The sequence below is a fragment of the Emiliania huxleyi genome, assembly GCF_000372725.1.
Source record: "Emiliania huxleyi CCMP1516 unplaced genomic scaffold EMIHUscaffold_293, whole genome shotgun sequence".
Lineage (NCBI taxonomy): Eukaryota > Haptophyta > Isochrysidales > Noelaerhabdaceae > Emiliania > Emiliania huxleyi.
In genome coordinates, this window is record NW_005199828.1 from 57,630 (window position 1) to 84,046 (window position 26,417).

The 26,417-nt window shown below is 64.7% G+C and overlaps 6 protein-coding genes across 6 annotated transcripts in view; 2 read left to right on the plus strand and 4 right to left on the minus strand.

The window, feature by feature from the left end:
* The window catches only part of EMIHUDRAFT_239685 (hypothetical protein), a gene marked incomplete at both ends in the record, with an annotated part of 2,602 nt that extends 851 nt beyond the window's left edge, over positions 1–1,751 (minus strand). Inside the window, 3 exons of the mRNA XM_005775789.1 lie at positions 15–83; positions 306–488; positions 654–1,751. Coding sequence (XP_005775846.1) covers positions 15–83; positions 306–488; positions 654–1,751 — 1,350 coding nt within the window. The remainder of the gene's footprint in view (positions 1–14; positions 84–305; positions 489–653) is intronic.
* Positions 1,752–3,703: 1,952 nt separating this feature from the next.
* Positions 3,704–7,022, minus strand: EMIHUDRAFT_469530 (hypothetical protein; the record flags this gene model as incomplete). The annotated part of the gene is made up of 4 exons (XM_005775790.1): positions 3,704–4,627; positions 5,281–5,373; positions 5,444–5,600; positions 6,049–7,022. The coding sequence occupies 4 exons, from the start codon at positions 7,020–7,022 to the stop codon at positions 3,704–3,706; spliced, it is 2,148 nt and encodes a 715-aa protein (XP_005775847.1).
* A 4,703-nt stretch (positions 7,023–11,725) lies between these two features.
* On the plus strand, positions 11,726–11,980 carry EMIHUDRAFT_47596 (hypothetical protein; the record flags this gene model as incomplete). Its single annotated transcript, XM_005775791.1, has 1 exon — positions 11,726–11,980. A coding segment is annotated over one exon (255 nt), but the record flags the coding sequence as incomplete, so codon positions are not given.
* A 1,081-nt stretch (positions 11,981–13,061) lies between these two features.
* On the minus strand, positions 13,062–14,431 carry EMIHUDRAFT_239690 (hypothetical protein; the record flags this gene model as incomplete). Its single annotated transcript, XM_005775792.1, has 2 exons — positions 13,062–13,160; positions 13,232–14,431. 2 exons carry the CDS (start codon positions 14,429–14,431, stop codon positions 13,062–13,064), a joined length of 1,299 nt encoding a protein of 432 aa, XP_005775849.1.
* A 787-nt stretch (positions 14,432–15,218) lies between these two features.
* On the plus strand, positions 15,219–17,376 carry EMIHUDRAFT_444131 (hypothetical protein). The gene is made up of 9 exons (XM_005775793.1): positions 15,219–15,653; positions 15,775–15,871; positions 15,913–15,958; positions 16,021–16,060; positions 16,143–16,200; positions 16,385–16,473; positions 16,534–16,671; positions 16,900–16,995; positions 17,103–17,376. Exons 1-9 carry the CDS (start codon positions 15,234–15,236, stop codon positions 17,220–17,222), a joined length of 1,104 nt encoding a protein of 367 aa, XP_005775850.1. The 5' UTR covers positions 15,219–15,233; the 3' UTR covers positions 17,223–17,376.
* Positions 17,377–18,710: 1,334 nt separating this feature from the next.
* On the minus strand, positions 18,711–19,217 carry EMIHUDRAFT_368128 (hypothetical protein; the record flags this gene model as incomplete). Its single annotated transcript, XM_005775794.1, has 1 exon — positions 18,711–19,217. A coding segment is annotated over exon 1 (329 nt), but the record flags the coding sequence as incomplete, so codon positions are not given.
* Positions 19,218–26,417: the final 7,200 nt, after the last annotated feature.

The window sequence follows — 26,417 nt, forward strand, 5'->3', positions numbered from 1 at the left end:
TACGTGGCGAGTACCACACCTCCAAGGAGTATCGAACCCAGTGTGGGTTCAGTCCCGTGGGCGGTGCGGTAGCAACGCTGCGCCTACGTGGTGAGTGCGCCAACCTCGGGGCGGGATACGGCAAGTATCTCCCCATATCTCCCCATATCTCCCCATATCTCGGGGCGGGATACGGCAAGTCTCGTGCCGTGTGTTCAGAGCACCGCGCGAATACAAGAGGCAGCGGATCAGCCGACTACGGCCGAATAGTTCCGAGTGCGTGCCCTCTCGGAAGAGTTGCGTGCTCCGCTCCTACGTGCGTGCACGCCTCCGGTCCAGTCGAAGAGGGAGGGGGTCCCCAGCAGCGAGGAGAGCTCCCCCTCCCACGCGGGGCAGAAGGCCGCGATCGCGTTGTCGTAGAGGTAGGGCGACGCGGTCATCGTCTCGAGGAGGAGGCCTAGCGGCCGGTAGAGCCACGGGCGCAGCAGCCAGCGGTAGGGCGTGGAGCGCTGCAGCGAGGCGGACGGGCGGAGGAGGTGGAGGATGAGAGACAGCCGAGAGACAGCCGAGAGACAGCCGAGAGACAGCCGAGAGACAGCCGAGAGAGGGCAGAGAGGCGCCTGCAGCGAGGCGGACGGGCGGAGAAGGTCGAGGAAGGAATGGAGCTCGTGCACGTGCGCCTGCTCTTCCTCGTACTCGTCCACCGACCGGTAACCCGCGAGCCGGAGAGGCGACGAGAGGAGCGAGAGCGCCCAGCGCGCCGCCCACGGGCAAGAGCGGAAGAAGGTTCGCTCCGCCGGCGATCCTAGCCGGAACCGCGAGCGGCCGCACCTCGCCCTCAGCCTCCCCGCCCAGTCGATGTCGGCGGGCAAGCGCGCTGCGCCGCGCACCACGAAGGGTGTGCCGTTGCGGAGCCGCGCGCCGAAGGCGGCACGGGAGAGGCTCGAGGCGGCCACCTCTTCCGCCGGGAGCAGCGACGGCGAGCGGTCGAAGAGGAGCCTCCGCACTACGCTGCACCACGACCTCTCCCCCGCCCGGACAGAGGCGGCGACGGCGCCGAGGGCGGCGGCGGACGAGCTCCCCACCAACACGCCCGGCGCCGCCGCCAGCAGTAGCCACGCCAGGCTCGAGCCGCAACGCGGCCACGCCGGCCGCGGCTCCGCGCCGCTGAGCGGCTCCGCGCCGTTGAGGGACGGGCGTCGAGTCAATCGGAGCGCCTTCCCGCAGAGCACGAGCGCCGCCAGCGTGACGCCGAGCGTGAGCGCGAGGGCCGGACCGGCCGCGCCCGGTGAGGCCTCGTACCGCGCCGTCAGCCACGGACCCGGACCTGCCGGGCGGGTGGCGTTTGCGCTAGCCACGGCGGCAACGCGCAGCTGCTGCTGGCCTCGCAGTGCGACGGCGGGCACACGCAGGACGCTGCACGCCGTGGTCGTGCCTCCCTGCACCTCGGCGTTGCCGGAGCAGCCGATCAGGCGGAGGGCGTCACACTGACCGCTCACGGCATACAGGTCAGCACCGACGCCGTCCGGATCGCAGCCACGGAGGAGGAGGTCTGCCGATGCGTCGTCCCGAGGTGGAAGCAGGTACCAGAGCGTCTTGCCGGCGGGCGGGGCGCCACAACGGCCGCCGGCCAGCCGCTCGAGCGTCTCACGCGACTCCGGGTTGGGCATCACCTTGCTGAAGTTGAGCTGGACTCCATACTCGGCGTAGCTGAGCGCAGTGTCGGCGGCGCTGAGACGAAAGAAGGCGCCCGCGCTCGGGCAGTTGCCCATATACGTGCAATATATGTGTGTACATGAATTTGCGGCAGCTGCTCAGACCATTGGCTTGAGGTGATACGCACTTGGTGTGTGATCGATACATTTTTTAACACCTTAGGTCTCAGCACTCAGGAGAGCTGGAGAGGGCCGCAGAGGTTGTATTCGAGTGGAAGGCTGAGGTGGGAGGTCAGGTAGGGGTCTGGGCGGCCTACACGTGTGCAGTCCTTTTGGGTTGACAGTTGCTCAGTGCATGACTTGCCCGGGAGGGGGGGGGGGGTCGAGGAGACAATATAGTCATACGCGCGGCCACACGTGTAGGCGCGTATCTTAGCTAAAACGAGCGCCAGCACGAGTAGACGCTTATATTCGAGCTCGCCAAATGCGCATCTGCACGTGGAGGCGCTCATGTTAGCTAGGGCTCACACCTGCACGTGTGGGCGCGTATCTGACACAAGCAGCTACACGTGTGGGCGCGAGCCTTGGCTAAGATGCGCGCCTACACGTGCAGGCGCTTATTTTTGCCGCACTTTCCGGGGTTTGCCGGCTGAGGCCGAAATCGGTTCACACCTGCTCTTGCAGGTGTGAACACAAAGGATTCGCTGTATCTACTCAGCTGCTCCGCTTACACTTACCTGTGAGGTGTGTGAACGATATCGGTGTCGAAACACCAGCCCGACGCTCACTAGAGCTCAAACGGGGTAGCGCAGCTGTGAGCGCTTTGAGCCATCCCCGTTTATTCCCCTGGTGTGGTTCTCGAGGTTCTCGAGGTGGATATCCTTTGGCCGTAGCGAGGATTGGTGTGACGCGATCCACGCAGGCGTGTTTTCTGGCGGCCGACCGTCAGTGCACGGAGTTGCCCCTTCTCCGACTGCCCCGGCTAGTTCACGAGTTTCGCGGGAGTGACCCCATGCGTCAAACCCGAGACCTAGCGCGGGTGGATTGGAGGGGGCTCGCCCCGTTCCTCCCCATCGGGCCGCATAAGCGGCCACGCACGCCTCGCAGATTCGTTTCTCGCGCCTGGGTCAGGCGCGCGGGGCATCCCCCGGGTCGCTCGACCAGCGATCCGAAGAGTGGCCGCTATGCGAAGGAAAGAGTGGGGCCCTCCCCGGGGTACGGCCCCCTCCGGGGGGAAGGGAATTGCGGGGTCCCCTCGGGCGCCTCAGTTCGGCCCTCCCGAGGGGGGGAGGGGAGCAAGGGGGTGGGGGGATTGGGGTGGTGGGGAGGGGTCTCGGATTTCATGTGGCTAAGACTTGCCTTTCGGGGAGGGGCCTCCGGCCGTGCGAGGCTAGCTCAGCTCGACATCTTCCCCTCCTCCCTCGAGGCAGCGAGTAGGCAGCGAGAGGAGGTCTCGAGCGCCTATATGAAGGTATGTGAGATGGTGATGGGAATGGGTGGTCGGGCGGGCGGGCGGACGGGCGGGCAAGCGGGGAGAGGCGGGCGGGCGGGGCGGGGCGGGCGGGCGGGGTGATCGGAGAAGTCGTATCCACAATCCGCAGCAGCGGAGCAGTCGCAGCAGCAGCAGCTGCTGCAGCAGCAAGATGCAACCTGCCGCAGATTGCTGCCGTTGTCTGCGCCGCGATCCGCCGCCGCGCCGCCGCGCCGCCGCCGCCTGCGCTCGCCGCCGCCTCGTAGACGACTCCTCTCGCGCTTGGAGAGCCGCGCAGCGGGCCGCGAGGTTGTGGTCAGAGAGCAGCAGGGTTGTGAGATCACAAAATTGGCCAATTTTGAGGTTGCTCGAGAGAGCCTGGAAATGGTCCCGCGCCGTAGCCCCGGTGCCGGCGCATCACACCTCAGCCTCGCGAGGGGCGAGGCGGTCATCAGTGAGGCTGCGTAAGACCGCGAACCGTGTGCATGTTCGTTGCCCGTACTACCGCGGTTTACCGCGTTCACAGCCTCTTGGAAAAAAGTAAAAAAACAACAAAAAATCGCCTTTGGATTTGGATTTGCATAGTACTAGATCGTGCTCACACGCCGGTCATCTTGCGGACAAAGACGATGAAGTGGATGACGGCGTACGAGGCGATCCAGTAGCAGCAGACGCCGAGCGTGCCCGACGTGAGAGCATGCATCTGCGTGCCACGCTTGGGCTCGCCCTCGCCATCGAAGATGTTGTTGGGGCCAGGCATGCCCATGAGGAAATGGGGGACGGGTCCCAGGCAGCACAGGTAGACGAATATCCACGATTGGGCGGCCCAGGAGAGGAGCCGGACAGCAGGGCTGGCGTCGTCATTCACGATGGCGCAGACCAGCGCGACCGGCAAGCAAACGCAAAGACTCGTCATGGCGTCCACGTTGCCGCCGCGGGTGCGTGCTACCTTCCAGCCAAAGAAGGGGTAGGTGTACGTGTATGGCTCGGGGGCCTTTTGGATCGGCCAGAGGAGCCAATAGGAGATGCCCTTGACCCCGTAAGCGGCGTGCATCTGGACGATGCTCTCGAACATCAGTCTCACCGCCGACCATGCAGTGAGCACCCAGATGGGCGCGTTCATCGCAAACTCTTTGCCAAAGGCAGCGAAGAAGGGAGCGGCGCAGATACCGAATGCGGGCGGGAAGGCGACGAGGAAGAAGGGGAGGCCGGCAACTGTCGGAAATAAGGGAAACAGCAGGTTGGTCGCTACCCACGAGTACGTCATCGTCACGAGCTGCGTGGCAACGTAGGTGGACGGCGAGTACGAGGGGGCGTACCTAGTCACCATGAACGTCTGCACGGCGAGCAGGGTCGCGTTCATCGCCCAGCCCCACAGCACCGGAGCCCAAGGCCGCGACTCGGCAACCTCGGCCTTCCACGAGTCCTCCGCCGCCGGGGCGGGCGCGGCCGCTTTCGACGACGTGCCGCGCGACTTGAAGATGTAAATGGCGATGCCGCCCGCCACGAGGCTCGCGCCGGCCTTGATTGACGAGGAGTCTATCATGTGAAGAGACCGACCCGCGCCGGCTGTACCCTCCAAAAAGAATTAAACCCTTGACACAGTAGTGGGCACGGACTGGCGCGCACTGGCACTGGCAGTTGTGAGATATGTAACGATCTTCCATGTTGCCGACGCGGCGCCGGAGTGGCCGGCGCTGCTCGCCGCGACCACGACGGCTACTCCGATGCTCCGGGCCGACCCGTCCTACCCGACGGTGGCACTCTTCCACGTCTCGCTCACGCTGAGAAAAATTCTGAAACGGCGTGCAGCATAGTCGCCGACGAGTCGGTCCGCGTGCCTCCTCGTGTCGCGCATCGTTCTCACCCATCCATAAACTCACTTTGGCCTCACTAAAGCGAAGTCTGAACCCTTAATCCTCAGATTTTAGATTAGGACGCTGTGGACCCTCTACCCTACGAGGAGCTACTTTCGGTGCGTGTCCGGTGAGACCCGACTTCGCCAAGACTTCGGAAACTCACTCCCATTTTTTCTCATATCTCAGCTACAGAATTCACACAGAGCGAGAGGAGACTCACAGGAGACTCAGGTACTCTCCAACGCTATCGATTTCCCTCAACCGTTCTCGGGTCGGCCGCCCCCGCCGTCGACCCACGGTCTCCGGGTCGACCGACCGTGTCGCCAAACTGCTCGCGGTACTGCTGCGGCGGCAGCTTGAGCAGGACAGAGAGGGAACGCGCCGCGCCGCCCGCGTCGCGCGGCGGCACCTGTTCGCCGAGCCTCACCGAGATTCGCCGAGGTTCACCGAGATTCGGCCCGCATCGCTCGCGGCAGCACCTCGCTCAGCCGGCCGATCCGCTCGAGCGAGCAAGTCAGGGTGCGGGCGAGGGTGCCGGTGCCGCCGCCCGCGGCGAGCTGCGCCCACTCGGCCTCGGTCGTGAGCGCTCGCAGCCGCGACAGCTTGGGCGCGAGCGCCGCCGCCGGCGAGGTGAGCCTAACGGTGTGGAACATGAGGGCGGTCATGAACATGAGGGCGGGAAGACGGTATTGTGCAGAGTGTGCAGAGAAGGGCGTGAATGCGAGGAGTACGAATGCGGCGGATAGAGCGGAAGGCGGTCGAGTGCAGCGGCGTGCCTGTCCTCTCGAGCGCTGGCTGGAAGGCAAGAGCACGTCTTCCGCTTCTAGGGCGCGAGATATGGTGGAGATACGGGGAGATAGGGGGAGATCTTCCGCTTCTAGGGCCGTGGGCAGCAGCAGGGTCGGCTGGTGCCGGACGAGCCTACGTGCTGAATACGCCGACATGAGGGCGGGAGGACGGTCTTGTGCAGCGAATTCAGAGCACCGCGTGAATACGAGGGGAGGCGAGGACAGTGAATTCAGCGGAATACGGCCGAATACGGCCGAAGACGTGTCCTCTCGAGCGCTAGTTCGGATGCATGAACGCGTATTCCGCTTCTAGGCGGACGAGATCTGGGGAGATCTGGGGAGATCTGGGGAGATCTGGGGAGATCTGGGGAGGTGTGGGGAGGTATTCCGCTTCTAGGCGGGCGAGCTGCAGCGCGTCGAGGCCGAGCGGCTCAAGCAAGTCGCGCAGCGCGGCGAGCGTGCGCTGCACGCGCGCGGGAGAGCGCGAGAGCAGCCGCGGCGCACGGCGGAGCACCAGGCCGACCTCGACGCCGCCGCCCAGCGCCGCGCTCAGCGCCGCGCAGCGTGCGGCCACGTGCGTGTGGTCGAGCGAGAGCATGCCGGGCTCGTGCGACACGAGGCGGAGGGCCGGCAGGTCCGTCGCGGCCTGCAGCGCCTCCACTCTCGCCGCGAGGTCCATCTCGCGGCTCAGCAGCAGCCGGCCGTGCCGACGCAAGACACCCGCCACACCCTCCTCCGGCAGCAGGTGAAGAAGCGTCTCGAGCTGGCGCAACGCGAGACAGGTGCCGCCGTCGGCGGACGGCGCGGTCGCCGCGAGCACCGCGGGCGTCGCGAGCAGCCGCGTGACGGACGCGCCTGCCACGCCGAGCCTGCACAGCCGCTCGCGGAGCGTGGCAGCATTGGCGCGCTGCTGCGCGGCACGGCGGGCTCGGAGCTCTTTGGGTGAGACACCGTTGACGACGATGAGCTCGGTCTGGTCGTCGCGCGACGTCTGCAGCTCGCCGGGCTTAGGCACCCACAGCCTCCGCCCGAGCCACATTCGGCGCGTCGGACGAGGCGAGCGACGAGAGTCGTCCGCCGCGACGGCCTCGCCGACAGGAAGCTCGCCATCGTCGAGCGCCTCGCCGACCGGGAGCGCGCCGCCGCCGGCGCCGAAAAGACGCTCGCCCTCAGCGTCGTCAGCGGGCGCGGCGGCCAGCACAAGGCGCGAGCGCGGCACGAGGAAGTGGCGAGAGGAGGACGCGAGGAGGACTGTATAGCAGGCAGCCATGCAAAAACTGTGCGGGCAGAAGTGTGAACAGGTCGGCCATCCTGGTCGGCCACTCTCCTGGATCACTCTCCTGGTCACCATTGTCGCGTACGGCCTCGAGGATCGTAGCGTCGAGGGATTCCTCCTCGACTCGCTCCCCGACTCCCCGGTCAAACGTGTCGCCTCCGGTCTCCTTGCTTTATCGTGGCGTACGCCATCGTCTCCGTGCCCCTCACCAACTTCGTGGGAGCGGCAGATGCTGCAGTTCACGGAGGACAACTTCGAGGACACGGGCATCGAGGTGCGGTCGATAAAGGGAATGAGAAAGGGTGGTTCCCGATGAGATGCCAGGAAACTTATCATTTGGTGAGCCGGTGTGTGTGCCAGTCCGCGCCAGTCCGCGCCCTTGTCGTGCCAGTGTGCTGTGAGAGGGGCTGGTTTTAAGAATTCTTTTCCCTCGCGATGTGTGTGTGTATATAAATGTCCACCCCGTCGTGCCGCCGCTCGCGCCGCCTCGCCTCCGCCGCCTCCGCCGCTCCCTCGCGAAGCACGCCGCCGCCCGCCCGCCTCCTCGACCTCCCCAGGGAGCTCCTCGAGCGCGTCCTCTCTCACTGCCGCAGCCCCGCCGACATCGCTCGCGCCGCGGCCGTCTCGCTCCTCTTCCACGCCTCGCTTGCGCTGGAGGGCATCCGCTTGTGGGCGCAAGAGCGCGGCTTCGAGCTGCCGGCGCAGCCAGAGGGCGAGAGCTGCGCCGTGCGGTGGCTGTGCTTCTCGGCCTTGCTGTGCGAGTCCAACCCGCCGGCGAGGGTGGCGACGGGCGCACAGCACAGCGTTTTCATCGACGGCGAGGGGCGGCTCTCGTCGTGCGGCGCCGCGCTGGACTGGGCTCCAGGGCTGCTCGGTCACGGCGAGGGAGTGACGCGGCTGAACACGCCCACCCGCCTGCCGAAGAGGATCGAGGCGTTGGCTGGCCAGCGCGCTGTGAGCGTGTCGGCTGGAGGCAACCACAGCCTCTCCCTCACCGCCGACGGCTCCGTCTGGAGCTGGGGCTGGGGAGCCTTTGGCGAGCGCGCTGTGCTGCAGCAGCAGCTCGACCACCATCTCGTGGCCTTTGAGAGCAGCGCCCATCAGCGCGGTGACGCCACTGCTGTCCTGCACGTTGATCTCCGCCCCATGCTGCAGCAGCAGCTCGACCACTCGCTCATGGCAGTAGTGGGCGGCGAGCACCAGCGCGGTGAAGCCATCACTCATCTGCTTGTTGATCTCCGCGCCGCGCCGCAGCAGCAGGTCGACCACCCGCTCGTGGCCGTTGCCAGCGGCGGCTATCAGCGCGGTGCCGGCGACGCTGTTCTGCAGTTTGACGTCCGCGCCGCGCTGCAGCAGCAAGTCGACCACTCGCTCGTTGCCGAAGCCGGCGGCGTCCATTAGCGCGGTGTTGCCGTTGCCGTCCTGCAGGTTGATCTCAGCGCCGTGCCGCAGCAGCAGCTCGACCACCCGCTCGTGGCCGTTGTTGGCGGCGGTCATCAGTGGGGTGAAGCCTTTGCTGCTCTGCAGGTTGATCTCTGCGCCGTGCTGCAGCAGCAAGGCGGCCACTCGCTCGTGGCCGTTGACGGCGGCGTCCATCAGCAGGCGTGCATGTGCAGACAGAGATAGACAGAGAGGAATGTTGCGACTTGCTTGCGTGTGTGTCCTGACGGAGTCCCAGGTGGCCGGAAAGTCCAACCGCGCGAATATCATTGACGCCAAAAAAGCCGGTCGCATTAATTAACCAAAACTTGGCGGGATTGGGGCGGGAATGAAATTCAACAAGTAAAACAAGCACACGGCCGCCCTCCTCCCCCTGCCTCCCCCGCCCCTGCTCAATGGTGCCCCTCTCGGTCGCGGCTCTGGCTCAGGACCCGTGTGTGAGCAGCGCTACTGCCTTCCGCGATCCACACGTGTCGTTTGCGTACGGCGGCACCGCCGACTTCCGTGGGCGCCACAATACGCTCTACAACTTCCTGTCTGCGCCCGGCCTCGCTGTCAACGTCAAGACGGAGGAGGCTATGTTCACACTCCACGACGGTTCTCTGACGGTCAACGGAACGTTTTTGACAGAAGCGCATGTCGTGGCGCGCATCTCCCCACAAAAGGTCGCCCAAGCGTCCTTCTACTCCGCCGAGCTCGACCGCAACGGCTTCGGCTGGCAGATTATAAATGGCACGTGCGTCGGCCGTCCCTTTAAGTTTGGCCACAAGGGTCACAAGGATTGCTTTGGCTTGAAGATTGCGATGGTCTACTCTAGCGGTACCTTCCAGTTTGGCGAGTGGACCATCTCTGTGCGCGGCATGCCGAGCTGCGAGGGCTGCCTGATCGCCGGCCCAAAGCACCGACTCGACGTCAGTTTCACTGCGCACGGCGACGCACCCTCCCGCGATAAGCCGCACGGCATCATCGGTCGCGGCTAGCGCTGCCCATCGCCGTACCCACGAAAGAGCGCAGTTTGACAAATTGCTGTGAGTAGGCCAGTCCTACGCGACGATTGGGCAACCGCGCAACGGCAAGATGGACGAGTACCCTCCTGCAGGTAGCATCACCACCAGCGCTCTCGCCGAGGGCGCCATCGAGGGCGCGGCCTCCGACTACGAGGTGGCGAGTGCCTACTCAACTGGCTTTGCCTTCTCGCGCTTTCACGCCGAGAAGGGCGGCCCCCTCTCTGCGAAGGGCGCACTCTCTTCTGACGTTGATGCATCGAGCGTCGAGGGCACCCCCAAGGACCACTCCGACACCGCTCAGGGCCGTCGCATGCACGAAGAGCTTCTGCAGCGGATGGATGCGCTCGAGGCTCGGAATGCCGCACTCGAGGCTCGGAATGCCGCACTCGAGGCGCGGGTTGCAGTCGACGCCGGCGGCCCTGGCAACACTCGCTCAATGGGGCTCTGGCCGGTTGACGCTCAGCGCCGCCGCCTCTCAGAGACGACGACATGCTGTGCCGCAATCGACGGGTGTGGCACGCCCTCGTGGGGCACATCTCTCGAGTCTCGAGTCTCGAGTCTCGAGGCCAGCGGTGACGGTGACATCATTTTCGAGGTGGCCGCGGCTTTGTCGGGCAAAATCGACTTCTCGCCCGGCAATATTGACTTTGCCTGTACGCAACTCGCCGGCGTGGGCACCATCTTGAAGCGTATGGACATTTGGGGCACCGGTGTGTCCGCGACGGCGTTCAACGAGTGTGTGAAGGACATTGTCGAGATCGGGGAACAGCTCTATCTGCAAAGGGTCAGCTGGGACCCAAGCGACGGTGATGTGGTGTTTGCGTCGCTAAAACGCGCCAGCAGGATCTACGCGGACGTCACCAGCCCCGGAAGCAGCATGACTTCACTCAGCTTTCCTGCGCTGGAGACCATCACTGGAAGCACTTTTCAGGTACAGAGGCAAAACCTGATGAGATCGTTGAGCATGCCGAACCTGAAATCTTTGTATACGGTCTCTATTAAAGACAATGCCGTTCTCGAGGAGCTTGACTTCAGCAGCCTTGTGCAAATGGAATCCACGGCCTCTTTCACAAACTTGCCCTCGCTTCAGAACGACAAGGTCAAGTTCTCCTCGAACTTCCAAAAGGGTTGTGGAGCGACCACATTCTCAGGAGTCGGGACCGTCAGCTGTTCTGGCAACGCGGGTCTGCAGGCTATTTACGATGCCTGCACCGGTGCCAACAAGTGCACGTTCCCGTGGAATTCTAATGTCCGCTGCACCGCCTCCTTCTCCGTCACCCCCGCTTGCTCGTGAGCAATGCCCCAGCCACGAGAGCGCTTGGGTCCTCCCCACCCGATTCCAGGGTGCAGGCAGGGAGAGCATGCTGAGATGGACGGGGCGGCGACCGGCACAGTCATTGGGCGAGCCGCCACAGAAAGAAATCCCCGTGTGATGCACGCCCTGCGAGCGGGGCGGGGTGCGCGCTGTGCCTCTGTGGTTCGTTATTGCGCCCCCGGCCCGACGAGTAGGCAACAACGATTCGTTTTTCTTCAGGCGATTTGATTGATTGATGGCGAGTCGAAAGTCGGATCAGAACGCTGTGTCAACCTCTCACAGACCAGCGCACAGCGCCATACGAGGTATTTTCTTTCTCAATAACAAGCCTCGCTACCCAACGCGGCCAAAGGATATCCACCTCGAGAACCTCGAGAAGGCTGTGAAAGCCATCGAGGGGGGCCAGCTTGGCCATGCGACATATGGTGACTTTCACAGCCCGGCGCGCTGCCGGCTGCGTGTGGAGCCTCCGCCGGCGCGGCTCTCTGCTGCGCGCATCCAGCCTCAGCCGCAGCCAGCAGGTGCTGCCCCGTACGATCGGGGCTCCCTGGACGGTAACGACTCGCCGCGCATCTCACCGTAGCAAGGATGGCGACGCAAGCACAGAGGAGGAGAAGGCGATGCTCGACGAGTTGTATGCTATGTACCAGCAGCAACTCGACGAGGTAAAGCTGATGCGCGCCATGCTGGGTGACGGCGACATGCCCGAGGAGCTGTTGGAAGAGGTGAAAGGGGAGGTGGCAAAGCTTGAAGCCGAGCTGAAGCAGCTCAGGGCTGAACTTGGTGACGCAGGACACGACGAGGCTGGAGACGCAGGCGAGTTGGCTGGAGACGAGCTGGTCAGATCATGGACCCACGTCGAGCTCACAAAGCACGCAGGGCTCCAGCTGGCGCAGCACAACCGGATCGCGGACAATACGTGGTATTGGGAAGAATACGGCGACTTTCTGTGGAGTCCTGCCATTGCCCTGGCACGGTGGCTGGCCCAAGAATCAATCGCGCTGGAAGACAAGACGGTATTGGAGCTCGGGGCTGGGCTTGGGCTTCCTGGCGTCACGGCAGCAACAGTTGGAGCAAGGCAAGTGCTCATTCAGGATCAGCTTGAAGTGTCGCTACGGGAGGTGACTGCAACAGCGGCCCGAAACGGCGTCGATGACCGGGTCTCAACGTTGGCTTGTGCATGGGACGATCTTGGTCGGCAGCTCCCGGTTGACTTCCGCGAACCGGACGTCGTTCTGGGCTCCTGTCTTCTGTATGAGCCGGACACTTCCCTCGCGTTGGCTGGTTCCTTGTCGCAGGTTCTGAAAGGCCCAGGAGTCGCATACATTGCGGCAGCTGAGTGGGAAGGGTCCCAAGATGTGTTCATAGATCACTGCAAGGAGGCCCGGTTGACAGTGGAACGTTCCGAGCTACACACATGGGTCCCAGATGCAGAACAGGAGGCGACTACAATGCACGCCATGTTTACGGTACGCACCACAACCACAACACAGCAGTAGTCAGCACGTGCACGAGCCCTCGGAAGACGCGAGTGCACGAGTGCGGAGAAAGTGATGTCCATGTCTTGCGTCGTGTACTGTAGCTGTAGCGTAGCTGTCGCATTGCTTCATCCCATCTGTGCACGGGTGCACTCAAACTTCGAGCGTTGTCCGTTGAGCGCGCGGTCTGATCTTCTCTGAAGTGTGTGCTCTGTGTGAGTCTCTATATCAAATTCAGAGATATATGTACTTTAAAACAACAGAATTTGAGACAAAAATCAAGATGCGTGAATGCCCGTTAGAGCTCTATGCTCACGCCACCATATGAGATGGATATGACATCCATGTCATGGTCCAGCACACATGGACACCATCATGGTCGGGCACGTCATGACGTGAGCCATGTCGGTCGTGCGCATGCTATGGACACACAGGCTGCGCGGCCCCGTCCCCTCACTGTCCCCCACTATGCTCGGGTGCGGAGAGCCACGAGCGTCTCGGTCTATCGCACCCGAGCCACATGTTGTCTACTGGCTTTCTCTCGTCTCACCCCTCCTCTCTCAACTCCTGCATCAGCTTGCTCTCAGAATGGTGGTGGTGGTGGTGGTGGTGGTGGTGATGGTGGTGGTTCTGGTGCGCAAGGTGCGATGGCACGACCGCAGGTCGGTCGCTTGGCGCTGCCCCTCCGACCCACGACGCGGACGTCCTCGGGCTGCGGTCCACGGTGTTCACCATGGACGAGCTCGCAGCGCCAAACGGCTGCGGAAATCGCTCCTGCGGCCTTGTGCCAGCGTCAGTGAAGGCGGCGAAGGACGGCAGCGCCAGCAGTGCTGCCAGAATCAAGGGCGTCAGCGCCGCAATGGCCCGCAGCGGGAACACCGGGCACGCTAGCCTGGGGGTGCGCGGCGGAGCGTTGGCACCCTCGGAAGTGCCGCAGCGGGCCGCGTGTCCATATCCCTCCACTGGCTTGAGCAAAGCGGTCGTCCCGACCGAGCCTGTCGCCCCTGTGGCTGGCTCTGCGTCGTCCGCCGTGAACGGCCTGCGCTCGACCAAGGCCCAGCTGGGCAAGTAGTTCTCCCAGTCCTCTCGGGAGAGGATGCTGGCGGGGCCGGCGGCGTACGTCCTCTCGCGCAAGTCGGCCGCGCGGATGACATCGTCCTGCCGCGGATGTGGGCCGATGAAACGGATCTTGCCCGTCCCGGTCTCCATGATCGCGGCGAGCAGCTCCACCTCGCCCGTGCGCACCACGTCCCGGATATTCTTCGAGGCGAGCATCATCTCCATGGAGTAGAGGCAGTTGAGCTCCGTCGTCAGCCGCTGCGCCTTGATCTCGCGGCCGGCGGCGGTGAGGGAGGCATCTTCCTCAACCTGCCGGATGGCACGCTGCGCCGAGACCATGATGTGTTCGAGCACCGCACGGACGGGCGCGCGCGGCAAGTAGTGCCCGCGCAGCTCTTCGATGGCCGCCGTCACGACGGCAGAGCTGCTCTCGACGAGCACGAGCAGCACAGGCGGCTTCCAACGCATGACGGCGTACTGGATGGAGGAGTAGGCGGTGCGCTCCTTGAGGCCCGCGACGGAGCCGAGCACGCGCTGCACGACCAGCCGGCCAGGCTCAACGTCGAACAGGTCCTCGATCGGGACGCGCGACTCCGAGCCGCCGAGCACGACTGCGCACGGCGGCGCAGAGCCCTCAAGGCCGCACGGAGTGCGGTAGTGCCACCGGCCGGCGCAGAAGCGGTCGTTGCCCTGCCGCAGCATCGTGATGACTCGCCGCGCCCTCTCGGACACGGCGGGGTCCTTCACATCGTGGATCAGCGTGTGGTGGGTATTGCGCCAGCGGTGCATGTCCATTGGGGAGAAGGAACGCGAGCACGAGATGACGAGCGCCTTTGGCTGCACTGGTCGCAGTGGCGCACGGTTCTTGCCAATCTTGTCCTCCTCGATTTGCTGCAAGTAGTCGCACATGCCATCCCCGCGCGCCTCCGCATCGCCGCCGCCGTCGCCGCTCTGCCGGTGGTCTCTCAGCCAGCGGACGTATTTGCGATTTCCCTCTAGCAGCTCGAAGAGCACCTCGTCCTGCAGTGCGTCATCCGCCCCGTTGCCTCCGCAAAAGTCGCCGCTGCCGCCGCTGGTCGACGCGACATCCGGCGGATCGTGCATCTTCTGCGCGCTTCCCCTGCTCTCCGACAGCGAGGTCGTCGCAAGTCCCAAATGAGTCTTACTTTCGTTTCGGGATGCTGCTGTGAATGTTCCCGGAAGACTGCACACTCTTTACACATCTTTTACGCGGAACATTGCGGTCCAGTCCGATCCACCCGTTGACGAGGTGTCGCCCGTACGGCGCACCTTACGCGCTTACGCCCTTTCCCGTTCATGTGCTCGCCAGAAATTTAATGACGGGTAGAGAGTGAGAGAAAACGAGAAAGGGAGCGCAAACCGCGCGCCCAACCCCCCCCCCCCCAAACCAAAGAAAAGAATTTACCATGACACTCTCTCACACAACACTCACTAGGCACGGGACTGGCGCGCTCTGCCTCTGGCGGCACAAACAACGTTCATTCACGCTAAAAGAATTCTTTCCTGCAGCGTCTTGTCGAGCGAGATCCTAGAAAAAGCCGCCGCCGCAGCCGAACAGCTTCCGCCGCCGCCGCGCAGGCATGGCGGCCGGCGGAGACTCGGCTGCTCCACACCAACACCTCCGGGAAGGAGCCGCTCAATACGGCCTGCGGCCCTGGCTGCCGAGGCTTCGTGTCGACGTCGACGTCGCGGATGCTACGCTAGCACACCGCACTACGCACTGTCGGTCTCGTTGTTCGGCAAGCAGCAGTCGAGTACCTAGAATCAAAGAACAGACAGCGGAAGGCGACCGCGAATTCTTTTTATTTTGAAACTGGCGCGGCGAATTCTTTTTGTGCGTGCCTCTCTCGTCTGCCCCCCCCCTCCCCCGCTCGTCGGGCACAGTATGACCGATCTTCGCTCCTTCGTCGCACTGCATCCTCCCGGTGCGTGCAGAACTCCCGGCGGCGGGACCGGAACATACAGCGAGCGGTGGGGCCTTGCGCTGCCACAGTGCGAGGCGGCATGCAAGCCGGATCCGCACTGCCGTGCATTCGAGTTCGCTCAGTACCTTGCTCGGACCGGCACGAGCAAGTGCGAGCTGCACACGGACCGTATCGCCTTCGCCGCGCCCGTGTCGGGAGCTGCATGCTACGTGAAGTCCGGACAGCAGGCGTCGTACGGAAAGATGGCCACGCCGCCGCCCGTGATGGCTGCTGCAGCAGTGCCTGCCCAAGCGCGAGAGTGCGCGAGGCTGGCCAACGCGTGGTTCGACCTCGCCTCCACCGCCCGGCTGAGGCTGCACAACAACGCCCTTCTGCCCGGGGTGCGCCAGCTTGCCACCGCCCTGCCTACCGCCCTGCCTTCCGCCCCGCCTACTGAGCACTATATCCCACCTATACCTAGCAGCGCGCGTCTGCCTGTAGCCGCCTACCGCCCGCTCGCAGGTGCTCATCCACAACCTTGAGCCCGAGGCGACGGGGAGGGGGGACCTCCTCCGCTTTGGCGACCCGCGCACTCGCCCCTTTAAATGCTGTCTGGCCCGTGGAGGCGCGTCTCCACATCGCCCCCCGCCGTGGACACAGGCAACCGGCTGCCGGCCTCTCTCGTCAGCAGGAGCATAAGTAATCGGTAGTTAATAGTTCATTCACAGTCCATTCATCGTTAATTGATTCGAGCTCTCTCGTCAGCAGGAGCACGCCGCGGCGCGACTACAGCCGCTGCGAGGGGCTCGTCCCCGGCTCGAACCGGCACGGGCCACGGCGGCTGTAGTGTCGCCTAGACACTTCCTGGACACTTCCTGGACACTTCCTAGGCACGGGCCGGGCCATGGCGGCTGTGTCTCAACCTACCGCGTCGACTGGCCGGGCATGGTACTAAGCAGTGGTAGTAGTAGTAGTAGTAGCAGCAGCAGCAGCAGCAGCAGCAGCAGCACAGTAGTGAGCAACTGTGTTATCTCCACCCACCGCCTCGGCCGGCCACCGAGCACACACCGTGCCGCCGGCCTACCACCACTCTTCACTCGCCCGCCCTGTCGACCCCATGGTTCACTCGCAGGCGCTGCACCCGGACGCCACGCGACTGCTGTGCGCCTTCCCCCACGACACCGCCTCGCAGGCGCCCCACCCCCTCTCGCACCCATCCGCGTCGCATGCAGCACACACCCTTGTGTGGTGAGACCCGCCCCCCCCCCCCTCCCCCCAAAGGGGTGGAGCAGCAGCGCCGGCGGCGCAAAGGAGGTGTGCGAGACCGCGGTGGCGCGCGGGCACGCCTTCGCCGCGGACCAGCTCCCGCGCATGCTCGAGAGCTGGAAGGAGCCGCAGAACGGCTGGAACTACAACGAGGTGCCCACGCGCCCCGCCTCGAGATGCCCTCGAGATGCCCTCGAGATGCCCTCGAGATGTCCTCGAGATGTCCTCGAGATGTCCTCGAGATGCCAGCCGCCGCGAAGTGCGGCCGTGTGGCGGTGCCGGGATCCGGTGTTGATCGCCCGAGAGGCTGATCAGTGTTGCGGGAGCGCCCCTCCTCTGACCTCCCTCCGCCCCCTCCCCCGCCTTGCACCTCCGCAAAAGGTGATCGTCGACGGCATCGCATTCTCGGCCGCGGCGCCCGCCTCCATCCTCGCCTTCTTCGTGACGCCCTGGAACTCCCACGGCCCCGCCGGCCAGGCGCGCTGCTCTCTTCTCACACCTCCCCGACACACGTGCCTTCCACGCAGCTCCCCCCCTCTGCTTGCCTCATCTCACATCTCATGTCTCGTGCCCCGTGCCGCCAGTTCTCGAGGGCCGCAGGCCGGTACGGCGCCGCGGGGCCGCCCGTGCTCTGCTTCGACCCGCGGAGGTACGCCTCGCCCTTCTCCGAGGCGGTGCAGCGAGGCACCGGCTGGAGCTGCTAGCACTCTCGGATGTGTAAGAGCATCCTAGAGACAGAATATGTGCCCGGCGTGAAGTATGCGCCAGTCTACGTCGCCCCGCGGTGTGCGCAGCGTGCTCCCGCCTGAACCGTGATATATTGGTTTTTACTGGTGGCACTTGTGGCATGGACGCAGAATGTGGGCACAATGGCAATCGAACATGACGGCTAGCGTGCCATTTTTCACTCTCGCTGACACGCTAATCTTGAAAACGTCTCCAACGGAGCTCTGTGTTGCTTCCAGCGCCCTCCCCCGCGAGCTCCCTGCGGCCATGGCCGATGCTCCTAGGAAGAGAGGTCATCTGGCTACCGCGAGAGCGACCCAACTCGTCGACATCGTCCGATGATGGTGCCGCAAAGTCAGCCTTCGGAGGCTATCGTGGGGTCGAGCCGGCAGTAGCCGTGACATGTGGTTCCACCACCCCTCGTAGGCTTTGCCTCTGACCCCGCCACCGTTCCCAGGCTGCCTAATGGGATGGAAAGGAAGGCTCGGCGAGCGTATAGAAGCGTGCTCGACCTCGTCGTGGCAACCTGTACGGCAGCGCTGGTAGGCGCGATGAGCGTCGTGCCACCTGACCCGAGACGGGTCGCAGGCGTCGTACCGAGCGCGTCGAGACCGTGTCCTGATGTGGTCTGCACGGGTGAGTCACGTCGGCGTCAAAGGAGCGACGTGTGACCTGTCAGAGCTTGATCTCCGATCTCAGCGGCGTCGAGTCGTCTCCGGCGCGCAACAAATGTACCTCTCGCCAGGACACGCAGAGGGCCCCCGGGTCGAGGCGCCGCGGCCCGAGAGGTGCATCCAAGCTTCTGCGGCGAAGCTCTCGCTCAGCACAGCTCTCCCCGCGCCACCCGCTCCCTGCGCCAGCCTCTCCCCGCGCCAGCCTCTCGCGCATTATCCAGCCTCTCGCCCACTCCGGCGGGATGAGGCCCCTCGTGTGCACCTCTCACCTGCTAGCGCCCCTGGCATGTCGGCTTTCTAGGCAGGTCATTGGCCTCCCCCCCGCCAAACTCGGCCATTCCAACGGCCAGGCCGCTCGCTTAAGGCTGATTGGCTAGACGAGCGGCCTACCTCCAACGGGGCGGCCCGGGAACGCGTAGAACCTGCACCTCGGTGGGAGGTGGTTTGGCGCCGACGGACCGCCCTCTCCACCACCCTCGCCCAGGGATCTACAACGCTGTCTTAAGGTCCGACCTGTGGGCTCCGGCCTGCGCTCGGCACCGGGCACCGCCTCGGTATACAAAATGCGCCTGCGGGCGCCGGGCGGACCCTCACAGATCACAGATCATGCGCTCTCTCGTATCACACGAGCGATTCTAAGATCAGGCCTGCCACTGGGCGAACATCGGCCGTCCCTCAGTGCTTCCAGCCTGCCCGCTTGAGTTTCTCAATTCGTAGAAACAGAATAGCGCGGAGGGCCGCCCCCGCCAGGTTCGCTCGAAGCCAGGCAGCCCCGCTCGAAGCCGTGGCGGCGCAGGCTGCCACCGCTGCCCGGGCGCCCCGAGCGGCGGCGGAGGGCCGCCCAGGCCACCACCAGTGCCCCTCCCACCGGCGGCGCGGCGGCAGCGGCGCCGACCGCCCCTCCATCAGCGGCGGCGACGGCTGTCGTCGGGGCGCCGGCAGGTGCCGCGCGCGGAGGGTGCCACCGGACCGGCCGACGCGCGCCCGGCGGATCCTTCGTCGTCCACGGCGGGCCGAGCACCCCCGCGTCGCTTCTCGGCGCATTGGAGAGCAGAGGAAGCTGCTGGCGTCGCCGCTGGGATCGGCGGCGGCGCCAGCAGCGTTCTCGGATCTGAAGCCGACTTTGAGCGCCGATCGATCGATCTGAGGCTCTTGCCGATGGGTGGCGCTGGGACATCGCCGCCGCCGCGGAGGCCGGCGGCGACCAGAGGAGCGGTTGGGGCGCGTGGCGCATATGTTACCTGCCAAGTGAGCATTCAAGTGTGCTTCGAGATTTATTCGAGGTTTGAAACTTAGATTTCGGTCTCAGCTGGGAGGTGGCAGACCTGATCTTAGAATCGCTCACACCCCCTTCCCTCTCTCCCTCTCCCCTTCGCCGCCCCCCAAAAGAACGGTTCTCCCCGCGGCATCAGCCAAGTCGGGCTCGATCTGGTAGGGATCCCTAGCCAACCACTGCAAGGACATTCAGTTGTAAGCCGTAACCAAATTCCGATATGTTGTCGTGCCGTGCCTTTACGCTTTTCCGGATTGGCTAGACGGTATCCAGACGGTAGTAAAGGCACCCGCGGGGCGGCATTTTTCCGGATTTTGATCGGGGGCGGTGCCGTTGTGCTTGTGCTTGTAATCCGCCTTCCATCCGGCAACCAACGGCGTGAGGCACTCCACAGAGATCACCTTATGACCATCCTTTTCATCCGCTTGGCATTCTTCCGGATCTTCGGGGGCGGCGTCGTTTTTGAGCTTGTAATCCGCCTCCCATCCGGCATGCACCGAGTTGAAGCAATCCTCAGAAAGAATGGCCATCACACTCTTTTCAGCCGCGACGAACGACTGCTTGAGCGCTGGCGCCGGGGCCAGCGCCTGCGTGGCCAGGGAGGTGCCCACGAATGCCCCGCCTGCAACGACGGCATTACTAGTTGTGCATGGGGCATGCGGTGGGAACAGGGCCGAAAGGATGGTCAAGCGCGATCCGGTTGTGCGCACCAAAAGCGGCGGTGACGACGAGAAGCGTATTCGTCTCCATCTTGGCTGCCTGCGGCAATGCGCCCTAGACATCTGAGCAGGGCGCGCAGAACGCAGAACGGGCCCGGGCAGCACCAGGCACACCCCGCACGCGCGAGCAGGCGCGAGCAGGCGCGCGCGAGAGCTCAGGCGCGCGCGAGGGCAGGGCGCGCGAGGGCAGGGCGCGCGAGAGAGAGCAGCTGCGCGCAAGAGCAGGCGCGCCGATACCCCCCCCCCTGCGCGCTCTCTATCGTCCCGTCGCGTTGGCGCGCACAGACCTTGGCGGTCAGAGGCCACTTCTTCAGGCTTGTATATAAAATAGCGTGATCCCGCCGTCTAACTGCCATGTCACGGCCGGTCGGCCGCTGCTCTCGCCTCGCTGGCGGCGCGGTCTGGTGCCGCGGCGCCCAGCTCTCCTGTGGGCTCGCGGCGGCTCGCCGCCGCGGTGCCGAACAATGTGATCAGTCCGGATTCGTCCCGGCGTGCCGCCGGTGCCGCTTCCTCGCCAATTTTTGGCTCGACCAGTTTGTCGACAAAGTTGCCTCCGAGCTCCTGCTGCTCGACTGCGCGGCGGAACCGGCCCATCGCGGCTGAGACGTGATGCGCCGGCACCGGGGCAACGGCGCGGGACCATTTCCAGGCTCTCTCGAGCAACCTCAAATTTGGCCGATTTTGTGGATCTCAACCCTGCTGCTCTCTGACCACAACCTCGCGGCCCGCTGCGCGGCTCTCCGAGCGCGAGAGGAGTCGTCTACGAGGCGGCGGCGAGCGCAGGCGGCGGCGGCGCGGCGGCGCGGCGGCGGATCGCGGCGCAGACAACGGCAGCAATCTGGCTGCTGCTTGCTGCTGCAGCAGCTGCTGCCGCGGCTGCTGCTCCGCTGCCGCTGATTGTGGACACGATTCCCCCGATAACCCTGCCCGCCCGCTCCGCCCCGCCCGCCCGCCGCTCCCCGCTTGCTTGCCCGCCCGCCCGCCCGCCCGCCCGCCCGCCCGCCCGCCCGACCACCCATTCCCATCACCATCTCACATACCTTCATATAGGCGCTCGAGACCTCCTCTCGCTGCCTACTCGCTGCCTCTGGGGAGGAGGGGAAGAAGTCGAGCGGGCGCCACTGCGCTCGCCGTCCCGAGGCCCCTCCCCGAAAGGGCAAGTATTAGCCACATGAAATCCGAGACCCCTCCCCACCGCCCTGATCCCCCCACCCCCTTGCTCCCCTCCCCCCCTCGGGAGGGCCGAACTGAGGCGCCCGTGGGGACCCCGCACTTCCCTTCCCCCCTCGGAGGGCCGGACTGAGGCGTCGAGGGCCCCGCTCTTTCCCTCGCATAGCGGCCACTCTTCGGATCGCTGGTCGAGCGACCCGGGGGATGCCCCGCGCGCCTGACCCAGGCGCGAGAAACGAATCTGCGAGGCGAGGCCGCTCACGCGGCCCGATGGGGAGGAACGGGGCGAGCCCCCTCCAACCCACCCGCGCTAGGTCTCGGGTTTGACGCATGGGGTCACTCCCGCGAAACCCGTGAACTAGCCGGGGCAGTCGGAGAAGGGGCAACTCCGTGCACTGACGGTCGGCCGCCAGAAAACACGCCTCCGTGGCTCGGGTTACACCAATCCTCGCTACCCAACGCGGCCAAAGGATATCCACCTCGAGAACCTCGAGAGAGAGTATATAAAATTCTTCAGGCTGGGAACCGAGGGGTGGCCACCCTCCTCGTCGAGGTGTGCGCCAAACCACTTCGGCGGCGCGCGCTCCCCTGTGCGTCTGTGTCACCCTCCAGGCCCTCACGCCCCCCCGGCATGTCCACCGGCAAGGAGGCTTCCGTGCCGAGTGACGCGGCGGCCACGGACAGACTCAACGGCAGCGTCGGCGCCGCTGCCAAGCGGCCGCGCGACAGCGAGGGTAGTCACCACTTGAGGTGGGACGGTCGAGGCACACGACGGAGCCATCGCGAGCGGCCTTCTACACCGCCCGCCGCCGGCGCAGGCGCGGAGCGCTACGGCGGACCTGCTTCAAACCCCAAGGCGGAGGCGCTGAGCGAGAATCTGGGCTGCGCGCACGCGCATGGCTGCTGCGAGAGCTCGGAGGCGGAGCTTGCTCGACGAGAGCTGCTCGAGCTCATCACTGCGCCCGACGCTGACGTTGGTGGCGCGATCAAGCTCTTATTTTCTCAGCCTCGCACCTCTTCTTCCCGTCGCACGCGGGCTGTCGCAGGGCACTTGGAATATGACTCGGGCGAGGATGCGTCAGCACGAGTACTATTTCATCGTGCAGCGCAGGCTGGCTCGCCACTACTGTTGGCTGGAGCTCCTCTCCCGCCCGACGTCGGTGATGGCGCATGACACGCGATCACTGTACGCATCGTGCTTCCTGTGTGTGTCTCCCCCTCCCGCCGCAGAGCCGCTGCTGGGTGTCGGCCGCGCATCTCCTCACGTCCCGCGCCTGTCCTTTACGGCATTTGTGTGGCCCGTTTTCTGTGCATCGTTAGAAGCTGCGCAGGCCTCCCCGGTTACAATCGCCGCGCGCACACGACACGCGACAGCCGACACCTCGACAGGAGAGACGAGAGAGTTTGACGTTCTTCTCGTGAGGTATACTTGACTCTTCAGACGATATGTGAGACAGATATATCTCAGAGTGAGAGGACAGCCTGAGCCTCGGAGGAGAGACGCAGCTCGCAGGTACAGGCGTGACAGACAGTGCACTCTCACACACGAGACACACTGATGGAAAGGGCGGAGCGGCGGCGGCGACGGCGGCAGCGGTGCGCGGGCGGAGCAGCGACTGCCCGGGCGGTCGCTGCTCCGTCGGTCCGTGCCGGAGCGCGCCATCTGTCGCGCGTCAGGCCAGGGGGCAGGGCGCAAGCGTCCCCCTGGTGGCGGCGCAGGGAAACGCGGAGACGCGAGCGTTTCGCACGCCGCGAAGCGGACGGTGACGGCGCGGTGGGTGACGGGGCTAGCGAGCCAAGCTGCCTGCATGCCCTTGTACTGCCTCGTCATGTCGGACGCGATGTCAAAAATGGAAGCCTTCTCCCGCTCAAAGTCCTCGTGGTAGAGCGACACCTTCTCCTTGAGGTCCCTCTGCCCCGCGCGAAACGTCCGAAATCATGATTTCTTTTTGGCTAGTTCCAATTCACTCTGACACGCTAATCTTGAAAACGTCCAACGGAGCTCCGTGTTGCTCCTAGCGCCCTCCCCCGCGCTCCCTGCGGCCATGGCCGATGATGCTAGTAGGAGAGGTTGTCATCTGGCTACCGCGAGAATTTTACAACCGCGAGAAATGGAACTAGCCTTTTCAAATTCTTTTTTCACACTGGTGTACCTGTGTTAGTGCCAGTGCGCGCCAGTCCCGTACCCAGTGTCGTGCGAGGGAGTTCTCTTGTAAAATTCTTTTTTCAACGACACACGTGAGGACCCCGCGCGTAATACTAATAGCCGTGTACTCGAGTAGAGAGTTTTTGTTTGCCGTGTAGTCAGAGGCACACGTTGGCGTCCGCGGGCACCTTGAGGAGCCGTAGCGCGTAGAGTGTCTCTCCCCTGTCTCTATCTGAGCTGTGTGGCGTATACATATGATCTTGCGAAGGTGCGTCACGTGCTAAGGTAACCCTATGGAGCACTTGGAGTGCAGTTATCAACCTCACGTCCAGGACCGGGGAGCTAAGGAGCGCACCCAGTTGGCCGGACGCTCGGCATCGGGTTACCGGCTAGATCTCCAATCTCCTAAACCCCCCCTAAGATGAACGTTGCTCTCGAGTGCTCGAGGTCGAGCCTCGAGCGCCACAAGCACACATGTACTCTAGCTAGCTACAACTACTATCCCAGCACGCTGGCCCCCTGCCTCAAAATCTCGACATGGAGCGCGCCGGCCGCAGGACGGTCATTGAAATTGTACACATGCATGCCAAGCACTAGATGTGTATTGACTCTCAGGCTCTCCGGCAGCGGCACGAGGCAGCCCTCGCGGTCGGTCTTCAGCTCGGTCTCAGGCACATGCACAGATGGCCCTCTGATATGCGCAGGAGATTCTCCGCAGCCTCCGAATCACTGTTTCCCGGCGCTGGGGTGCCCTGCACCGCCTCCACATAGGCGGTCGCTGGGGACGGCAACGCAGGAAAGAGAGCGGCAGCCCCAACAACATTGGCGGTGATGGCAGGCGCGGCACAGGGAGGGGCGGCGAAGATGGGGCCAGCGAAGGGGTGCACCGCGAGGGTTGCTGCGCCAGTGAATGTGGGCGTCGGTGAAAGCACCGGCAGGGGCACCATGCCATAGAGCAGATGTGCAGGCGGACAGCAATGCCGTAGAGTGGCAGGCACCGCGACTGGCACACACGGCACGGGCTGCGCGATCGGCACCGCTGATGCCGTGGGGATCGTCTTGTCGCACTCCCCCATCGACTGCCGCGCCTGCTCCTCGAACGCTCGAATCCATTTACGCAGCTGAACCTATGGCAGGGCTCGTATACACGTTAGCCACTTGGGAAGCGCGGAGGGGGCAAGTGGGCAAGTGCGGGGCGGGGTCGGGGTCACCGGCTCCACTTGAGGGAACTCGCGGCAGACTGGTTTGATGCGATGGCCCGGAGGCCTAGCCAGGGCTAGCTTCACTAGCTTGAGCTTGAACTGCATGTTGTGCGACATGCGGCGGCGGCGCTGCTTGCGCTGCGGCTGCGGCTCCACCTGCGGCCGCTGCGCCTCGCCGGCCTGATCGGCGTCCGCGGCGACCGTGCCACCCTGCATGCCAAGCGCAGTCATTGCTGCCGCTCCCCGGCCCTGGATGTGCGGTTGATGACTGCACTCCAAGTGCTCCAAGTGCCCCCCCACGTGACTAGCACCTCGTTGGCGAGGTTTTGTAGAGGCCCTTTAGCCGCTCCGGGCACTCTTCCGGTGCCACGCCTCGCTGGAGCATCTCGATGAAGACCTCGTCTCCGCTCTCCAGCAGCGACAGCTCGGTGAACCCAAAGCAGCACTTCATGTAGCCCAGACAGACGGCGGCGGGGCACAGCGCGCATAGCGGCGACCGGTGCGAGAACCAATTCACCGTGCCGAGATTGCACGAATCGGGCCATGGCAGCCCGAGGCAGCAGCTGACAAAGGTCTGAGCCGGGTTGAGCTGTGTGCGGGTCGGCCGCCATTTTTGCCAGCGACGGATAGTCGCGGTCGAGCTTTGCGAGGGTTTCCGCTGGGCCGTTGACAATGGAGAATAGCAAGGGCGTGGCGCCGCAGCACCACGTGTCGGTCAAGTCGACAGTGCTTTGCATCGACCGAGCCGACCTAGCGCGCGCTCGCGATGCCGGGCAACGGGCGGAAAGCGGGCTGAGCCTGAGGTCGACTGAGGGCTTGTGCCCCGGCGCGCCTCGCGCGTCGCGGGCTCTTGCCCCTAGTCCGTACCCAACTACAAAGAATTTAACAACGCAAAAGAATTTAACAAACCCAACTCACAGCAGACAGGCTAGACACAGGTGCGGACTGGCGCGTGCTAGCACTATCACACAGAGCAAACCACCGGAGCCGACTACGAAAGAATTTTTGGATGAGGAACAAAAGCCAACTCTGCGTGAAGCTGTTTTTGTGTGAAGCTGGAAAGGGGGCGCGCATGTTTTCTTACCAGAATTTTTTCTTTTTTCGCGATGTCCACCCCGCCGCGCCGCAGCTCGCGCCGCCTCGCCTCCGCCGCCGCCGCCGCGCCCTCGCCAGACGCGCCGCCGCCCGCCCGCCTCCTCGACCTCCCCAGGGAGCTCCTCGAGCGCGTCCTCTCTCACTGCCGCAGCCCCGTCGACATCGCTCGCGCCGCGGCCGTCTCGCTGCTCTTTCACTCCTCGCTCGCGGAGCAGGGCATCCGCTTGTGGGCGCAAGAGCGCGGCTTCGAGCTGCCGGCGCAGCCCGAGGGCGAGCCCTGCGCCGTGCGGTGGCTGTGCTATTCTGCGCTGCTGTGCGAGTCCAACCCGCCGGCGAGGGCGGCGGCAGGCCATCAGCATAGCTTCTTCATCGACGGCGAGGGGCGGCTCTCGTCGTGCGGCTGCCCGCCGGATCACATCCCAGGCATCCTTGGCCACGGCGAGGGCGTGACGCGGCTCATCACGCCGACGCGCCTCCCCTCCACGCTGGGCGGTGAGCGCGCCGTGAGCGTAGCGGCTGGAGGACTCCACAGTCTCGCCATCACCAGCAGCGGCGCCGTCTGGAGCTGGGGCGATGGAGCGCTAGGCAAGCTGGGCCACGGCGACCTGCAGCGCCAGCTGCTGCCCAAGAAGGTCGAGACCTTGGCTGGCCGGCGCGTCGTCACTGTTTCGGGCGGAAGCAACCACAGCCTCGCCATCACCGGCGACGGCTCCGTTTGGAGCTGGGGCTGGGGAGCCTGTGGCGTGCTGGGCCACGGCAACGAGCAGAACCAGCTGCTGCCGAAGAAGGTCGAAGCCTTTGCTGGCCAGCGCGTCGTTGCTGTGTCGGCTGGACTCTTCCACAGCCTCGCCCTCACCGCCGACGGCGCTGTCTGGAGCTGGGGCTTGGGAGCCT

Excerpts from the sequence above, each read along its gene's own strand:
- EMIHUDRAFT_444131 (XM_005775793.1), top strand. The coding sequence starts at position 15,234 with ATGACCGATCTTCGCTCCTTCGTCGCACTGCATCCTCCCGGTGCGTGC. Across the intron at positions 15,654-15,774 it reads ACAACGCCCTTCTGCCCGGG|GTGCTCATCCACAACCTTGA; the intron begins GTGCGCCAGCTT and ends GCCCGCTCGCAG. Across the intron at positions 15,872-15,912 it reads CTTTAAATGCTGTCTGGCCC|GCAACCGGCTGCCGGCCTCT; the intron begins GTGGAGGCGCGT and ends CCGTGGACACAG.